The sequence below is a fragment of the Scleropages formosus genome, chromosome 10, assembly GCF_900964775.1.
Source record: "Scleropages formosus chromosome 10, fSclFor1.1, whole genome shotgun sequence".
In the NCBI taxonomy this organism is placed as follows: Eukaryota; Metazoa; Chordata; class Actinopteri; order Osteoglossiformes; family Osteoglossidae; genus Scleropages; species Scleropages formosus.
This window is the reverse complement of record NC_041815.1, coordinates 12,248,944-12,256,397: the sequence shown is the minus strand read 5'-3', so window position 1 is coordinate 12,256,397 and position 7,454 is coordinate 12,248,944. Positions and strand designations below refer to the sequence as shown.

The 7,454-nt window shown below is 45.6% G+C and overlaps 2 protein-coding genes across 4 annotated transcripts in view; both read left to right on the top strand.

The window, feature by feature from the left end:
• Positions 1–53: 53 nt before the first annotated feature.
• Positions 54–2,428, top strand: txndc17 (thioredoxin domain containing 17). Its single transcript, XM_018748224.2, has 4 exons — positions 54–469; positions 1,294–1,375; positions 1,568–1,643; positions 1,838–2,428. Exons 1-4 carry the CDS (start codon positions 325–327, stop codon positions 1,904–1,906), a joined length of 372 nt encoding a protein of 123 aa, XP_018603740.1. The 5' UTR covers positions 54–324; the 3' UTR covers positions 1,907–2,428.
• Positions 2,429–2,923: 495 nt separating this feature from the next.
• nxn (nucleoredoxin) overlaps positions 2,924–7,454 on the top strand; it is a 50,182-nt gene continuing 45,651 nt past the window's right edge. The window contains exon 1 of one of the 3 annotated variants that reach the window (XM_018748255.2): positions 2,924–3,511. In XM_018748255.2, the coding sequence (XP_018603771.2) occupies positions 3,203–3,511 (309 nt within the window). In that variant the 5' untranslated portion in view covers positions 2,924–3,202. Of the gene's footprint in view, positions 3,512–3,531; positions 3,732–3,752; positions 3,805–7,454 lie in introns of those variants that run through there. The other 2 variants (XM_018748258.2, XM_018748257.2) reach the window with 2 other exon arrangements.

Here is a 7,454-nt window from a genome sequence, read left to right as displayed (position 1 = left end):
AGGGTCAAACCTGTTCTTGAGCTGTGCGTGCCCTTAGTTTTGCAGCCTTTTCCTCAAGGCAGTGCATGCAAAAAAAAAAAAAAAAAAAATCTCATAAACGTTTAAACGTCCCTCTTATTCCCTATTTTCTATAACCACAGTTTACAACGTAGTATTTTTTTGTATGTTTTTGAAAAGGTTTTCACGTGAACAGGAAGTGACTGGATGCCCAGAGCACAGTGTAAGCGTGCGGCGGGCCGATAGATCACAGCGCGCGCAGCTGAGGCTCCTTCACGATCTCCTCGTCAGACTTTCAGTGAGGAACTGCCCGTCGCTCTTCTAAATATGACACAGTACGAAGAGGTCAAGGTTCGGGGTTACGATGAGTTTTGCAAGGCAGTGTCGGAGAGGACAGGCAAAGACATTTTCGCCTACTTTTCGGGCGACAAAGACGCGCAGGGAGTGAGCTGGTGTCCCGACTGCGTTAAAGGTATCACTTCTACGTTCTGCTCCTCTCTGTTGCACTCACTGTAGAAGTGGAAAGAAAACTCACTCCCTCAGTGATTTACTCAATTACTGCATGTGAACTGCTTCGTTCTCAGTGTCCAAAAATGCTTGCCTTGCTTTTGTGTTAATTTCCACGTTTTCCGCTGCAGAAAACGTAGAAAAGTAGCACAAAGCAAGGCAAGCATTTTCTAGCCTAGAGCGCATGGTGCCCGTCAGTGGGTGAGTCTAGTCTGTGTATATCTGTATCCAGCGGGGCAGCATATCAGTTAAATATACATTGACTTTTATTCGTTCAGCCGACGCTTTCTGCAGAACGATGTAAATCAGTCAATGATTACCCTGTAGAATGTAGCTGTCACCTTTGCTAAGGCTCAATGACAAAGCACCGCAGTAAACGCCCTGCAATATGGACAGAATTCCCAGCTGTGCAACATAGCAGTGTGTGACACACACACACACACACACACACACACACACACACACGCTGGACAGTTTGATTTCTGGAATCCATCTGAAACATGCGTCTCTGAGCCCATGTCTCAAAGCACAGCCCAGGCACTGTGACTGGCTCCAGCTCTATCTGCTCAGCCCCCATGTCACCGTGTTATAAGAATAATACACTTTTCAGTGACATGGTTTGTGATAACCTCATTCGCTCCTGTTTGTCGGTGTGTGCCGTTGCAAATTTGTCCAACTTTATTATGATGTTTATAATAATGTGGGCCGCATGGTGCTCCGCCCAACCGCAGCACCAGATGTCACGTTGTTGGCTCCACCGTTGGATTACAAAAATGTGTGTTCCCGCAGCGGAGCCGGTTGTTCGAGGAGAGCTGGCACATCTTCCTGAAGGATCTGTCTTCGTTTACTGCCAAGTTGGGGACCGGCCCTAGTATGTATACACTCGCACACGTGTTATACCATACTAAAGACAGTTGATGCACGCGCACACTCCATTTTGGTTTACATGTGGATGATGCGAATGGCAATTTGCGCTTACACCGACTGACTCGCACCATGCTTGTAATGTGTTTTTCTTCCAAGTTAGTTTCATCGCCAATGATTCTCTTTTTCCCCACAATAGCTGGAAAGATCCCAACAATGAATTTAAGAAAGTACTGAAGCTCAGCGGTGTTCCCACGTTGCTGCGATATGGCACGGTGAGACATGACCTTCCAAGAAACTGCTTGCAATGCACTGACAGTGTTTCCAAATACTAACAGTGGTCCCTTTTGGCTTGCCTGCATTACCTAATTTTAATGGGCTTGTCAAAACACGGTATTTTCGATAATTTGCCCTTAGTCACTGCTGGTTGGTGCATGTCCTCTTGATGCTCCTTCATCTTCTGTTTCAGCCTCAGAAGCTTGTGGAGGAAGAGTGCTTCAAACCAGAACTGGTGCGGATGATGTTTACCGAGGATTGATAGAAACAAGGGCTCCATGTCAGTCTGCCACTCAAAAATTTTGCGATATTCAACGGCACCTCTCCTCCATATGCCTTAATGAAATCAATATTTTGCTTCACGTCAGTTGCCCTCAATTTCAGTCTTCCTATTTGTGTGCAGTACAAATGATTTTTTTTTAAAGCACAGCAGTCTGAGGTGTGCTTTTGTGCATTGGGAAATTAGTAATGTGCTAGAAGTTATCAGTTGCTTTTACACCTTTTCAGGGTAACGCTCACTTTGAACACAAGACTGTTCAAATTTTTGTCACTATTCTAGTAAGACCTTGAACATTATAGTCAAAAAAACTGCAGTTCTTTAAGGTGATATATAAATTGACATGAAATATTAATCTCTGAAATATTGGTGTCAAGCCATTCATATTCCTGAGACCAGTGAACAGCGTTTGAGTTTCCGAAAGGTGATATTGATTAAATGTATCGGTTGTGTTGCTCTCAGAAAGAAATCATGTGCATTAATAAAGCTCAAATACGATGCTCTTCACCGTGTTTTGTTTTTACAAGTTCTATTCAATGCAGCTGGCAGTACAACAGTAGCTTAACAGTAGATGGCACCATCTTTCCGTTCATGACTAGTGCCAATGACGTTTAACACGTTTTTGATGCATTGCTTTATGATCTGTTGCGTTAGGTCCGTGTGAGAAGTTGGAAATGAATGCCTGCTCGAGTGTAAAGTGTCATTTAATGGGAAGTAAGACGCACTTTGGCGAATGGGTCCGTTGGCAAGAAATACAATGGGGAGTGACTGAGGAAAAATGTCCTGCGCTGTTCTATTTCACAGAATGAAGCAAAGAGACTGACAACCAAACGAAAATGTGACCGGAAGATTACATGCATCCTGAGTCGGTGTTTTCCCATTTAGAAGTAGTGTTTTGTGTGGTTGTGGCGCGTCCTCCTTTATTCCTAAATCACGGAGTTTGTATCAGCACACGGCGCCGTTCCGCCACTCGGACGCTAGGTGTCGCCAGAGAGGCGCCCTTTCGTAAGCGCACCGGCGAACGGAGCCGCAGTCGAAGCGCCGAGTGGCCTGTAAGCGAGCGGCTCGCATTCCTGAACAGCGCACGTCGGAGGAGGAGAAGGCGGCTGCGGAGCGCGGCGCTCTTCTTTACGGAGCCTCAACAGGAGGAAGAAAGCGCGCGTCTCGGCTTCCTCGCCCACCCTCCCGAGTTACTCGTTCCCCACCCCCAGCTGTGTTGGCAGAGAGAGGACAGAGAGGACGGGTAGGGACCCGACGCCCGGGCGGGGGACTCGCGCTGCCATGTCGGAGTTTCTGGTGAATCTGCTGGGCGAGCGGCTCGCGCGCGCCGGCGACGCCGAGGTGGACGTGCAGGCGCTGGGCGCGCGCCTCTCGCTGCTCGGGCTCTACTTCGGCTGCAGCCTCAACGGGCCCTGCAGGCAGTTCAACGGCAGCCTGAGCGACTTCTACAGCAAGTTCAAAACGACGTCGGAGCACAGAGACGAGCTGGAGGTCGTGTTCATCTCCTCCGACCAGGACCAGAAACACTGGCAGGACTTCTTGCAGGAGATGCAGTGGCCGGCGCTGCCGTTCAAAGAGCGCCACAAGAAGGTGAGTGGAGCCGCTCGGGGAGCGGAGGGGCTGCGCTGGCTGCGCTGCCTGCAATTCTTCTTCTCTCTGGCTGCCCTGGCTGCACTGTCTCTCTGCTGCGGCTGACGTGAACTTCCTTTCCTTGCCCAAGTTGTCGTTATAGCTCCGTTTGGTACTCGCTTGCCTTGTCCCGTCCGTCCCTCCGCACCGAACAAGTTCGACTGCTGCGACTACGACGCGTGTGAGAATAACTAACGAATAACGAATGTTGCGTGTTTCTGCTCTGAAACGTTCCTCGAATGTTCCATACGGGGGTGAGCGCGTGGACAGTCTCTTCTGCTGCGTACTGCGCTGCTGTTGGACGCCACAGGATTTATTGTACCTAATATTCTGTCCTTTGCGCGCAAAGGACAGAATATTAAATGTGACATTTTGCTCTTATTGTTACTGAGATACCGGCGGGAGGGAACGCGCTCTTTTCTTTTTTTTTATTTATTTTTTTTTTTATTGTTGTGGGCGTCTCTTCTCATCTTTCAATTCATTCGAAGTTTCACAGTTGTGTCCGTTTTTGACGAACTGAGGTATGCAGGTATTTTTACTGTGGACCAGGCCTGTGGGACCAGTTCGGTCCATGTGCGACACTTAGTAGCCGATAAACGCGAGGCCTCCGTGTCCTTTGTGCCCAAAAAAGCGCTAATAAATCGTTCAGCGAGCGCAGCTCAATCGGCAATAAATTATATATTTTTAATTTTCGACTGCTGTTTTTTTTTTCCTTTTCATTGTTTTTTTTTTTTTTTAATGAGCAGCCAAAACAGCTTTAAAAATATTGAATATTGTCTGTTTTGAAACGATGCAAGGAAATGTAACTGAATGAACGGCAAGTTAATTGATTGAGCTGATTAATTAGAAGCGAGTCAATCACAATGTGCGGTCATCATGGCGTGTAAATGATCATTTTAATGTGTTACATCATGGTAAACGAAGAGTTTGCGTTTTGTTTCGGTGGGAAATATTATAACCGAAATGTTTAATGCCCCAGTTTTTTCATCAAGTTTAAATAATAATGCGTTTGAAATTAGATCAAACGTGTTTCCGTTTAATTGCTTATTGATTTGTGGATAGGTGGCACATTTTTCCAATTAATTTTTTTTAATAGAATTAGAGATTTTAAATCTTGTTTATGTCGTTGCTGTATTAGAGAAATACAGCTGTTTTTTTCTTTTAAATTATAATGGTGCGTATTTATTATCTTCGCAATGCAGGAGAAGGACAAAGAAAGGTCTTGCATTGAAATATTTTACATAGCAAAACAATGTTAAATGGTTTTTATTATGGGTTAGGGGCTAATAATAGTACATGAGCAGTGTATCACAGTGCAGTTACAGATGATATTCCACTATGTAAAATGAAGACTGCTTTTTCTTTTTGTCCTGATTTTTGTGGTGTTTTGAAAACAATTTTAAGAATTTATTACCAGCGGTTGTGAAAATGATGGTATACATAGTGTCTTCATCTGTCCATTTTCGGTGTTTTATGTTGTGAAGGAAAAGTGGGCCTTTTGGCTGTGAACGTTTTCACGCCGATAAAATTCTATTGTATTTTTAAAGGAGGCAGTTTTTTTTTTTTTTTTTTTCTCCTCCCCCCCCCCATTTTCATTCACACAGATCTTTGTCCAGCTAATTTAACTGAATGATGTTTCCACATTAATGTGAGTAGGTTTTTGTCTTGTTCAGGCTGTTTTGCCCTCTCCCCATGTGGAATGCAGGACGGCGGTTCCGGCAGCGTAGGCTTTTGTGTGGTGCCGAGGAGGCCGAACGCGGTGAAGGATTCGCTCGCACGAGATGAACCCTGGAGCTCTGCCATCCGTTGTGCTCGCGCTCTCCTTCGGGGTCTTTGGGCCGCTGTCCGTGCCTTCCTCGTGTCGCCTCCGCCTCCTCTTCTGCGCACATACCTGTGTGTGCGTGACTAGCATTGTGTCTTTTTCATTACACACTTTGAATGGATCCAGTAGTGTGTGTGATCTGCAGGGGCCTTTAAGTGATGCTGTTCTGCTTGGTCAGGGTCCTAATACTGGGAATTCTGCGTGTGTGTGTGTGTGTGGGAGAGAGAGGGGGGCAGATTGTAAATGCAACAAGAAAACTGACAAAACACTGCTGTGGGATGAGATGGACTAAAACAGGGTGTGTACATATGAAAAAGGGAGGGATTGTGCTGTTAGAGAGTGAAAGGACAGTAATAAGTGCATGTTTCTAGAAAGGAGAAATGAAGATGAATTCAACTGTGTGAGAGAGAAACACAGGCTGCAAGTAAGGGGGGGTTAGGAAATGGAATGTGTATCGGTTAAGTGTGTGACAGTAGAACGCACTGGTGAGCTCCATCTCCCCACCCCAGCCATGATTCGCTTCCAGGCTTTCTGAGGTCATAACCACCGTTCCTGGATCTCAATAGGGAAATTCTTTTTTTTTTTTTAAAAAAAAGAGAGATCCGGCTCGGCACCCAGAGCCACCAGACACATCGTATCACATTTCAAATGTCTCTGAAAAATAATGGGAATTAAAGATGGATTTTCGGGACTTGGGAGCAGTGATTTAAAATCCAAATGGGGCAAAATTTAAGTTTCACACGGGCAAATTTATAACTGGATATGTTTTGCTCACAAGGAATCTGTGCTCTCGTCAATAAACACCACAGATGTTATTCATTATGGATTTTTGTTTAAGCAACGAATTGGTGAGCCTATTATATGGATTGTTTTTTGCACACAAATGCTTCGGGAATGTTGAATTGACAATTATGCAACATCTAAGTAACACATTTGCACCATTTGTTCCTTCTCTCCTCAGAATTCCTCGCAGAAAGTCTTTTATGAAATGCCAATTATGTTGCAGCAGTGTAAGATAAATGGGCTCGGGTTCGCAGAAAATGAGCTTGTCCCGTAAAGTGGATTTATTGCGTAATGAAAAATACTTTAAATTAGGCCCTGCATGTTTCTTACATTTCCTGCAGTTTTCAGTTTTTTTCCGATCATTGCGAATACATATTTTCTTAAACTGCATGTGTATGACTTTTAAGAACAGCGTATTGCCTTTTTTTTTTGTTCCCCCCTCCCCCCCATAGCCGTTTATGATTTGGATTGAATCAATGACCCTTTAATATGTTTCAGATTGTCACTGACAGTTCATTATGTTGCCCCTTCTTGAAGAAGGGGATAATGGAGCTGGGAGTTAGGTGGGGGAGGGTAGATGGTGGTGGTGCAGAACCAGGGCAATGGGCAGACTGAAGCCCCGCCCCGGCTCTGAGTAGGCAGGCACCACCTACAGGGGTTGATGCTGGTGCTGCAGCGGCACCGTTGCGGTGCTATTGTTCTAACACCTCATGGCCATCGTTGCATCCTCGCTAGAGCTGCTTTGCGTGTGTGTGTGTGTGTGTGTGTGTGTGTGTGTGTGTGTGTGTGTGTGTGTGTGTGTGTGTCCCTGCTTGCGGCTCTGCGGGCATCCGTGAATGTGTGCAAGTGCCTCTGCTTGGGAGCACTTGTGATTCTGGGTTATACCTGTTTTCAGTTTGCCGGCCTTGGAAAAGAGGCGCCCATGTTGAGTTTGTGTTGGTGTGTCGCAGTCCATTCTATCGACGAAGGCCGTTTCATTTCAGATGTAATGTTTTTGGTTTTTATTGGCTGTGTGCTTATAGGCCCCTGACTTGAGTAAAATATATAGACCATGTACTGTCTCTTTCTTGCCATGGGGCTCAGGCATAAATCTCTGTGTGTAATGGACTTGGCTTCCATTCCTCTGCAGTCGGTACCAATTTATGTTCAGTGAATGTGGAGCAAAGCAAGCAGAGTGGTTTCGCGTCAACGCGGCGAGGTGTCGCTGCACGGAAAAGATCTTAAAGTGCAGGAAAACACCATGGCGTTAACTCCTTCTCCTGAAAACTCCAGTCTTGGGGATTTTTGCAGGAGTTTGCC

Coding starts and splice junctions, on each gene's coding strand:
- txndc17 (XM_018748224.2), top strand. CDS start 325: ATGACACAGTACGAAGAGGTCAAGGTTCGGGGTTACGATGAGTTTTGC. Junction 1,376..1,567: donor CAAGTTGGGGACCGGCCCTA/GTATGTATACAC, acceptor TCCCCACAATAG/CTGGAAAGATCCCAACAATG. Junction 1,644..1,837: donor CGTTGCTGCGATATGGCACG/GTGAGACATGAC, acceptor CTTCTGTTTCAG/CCTCAGAAGCTTGTGGAGGA.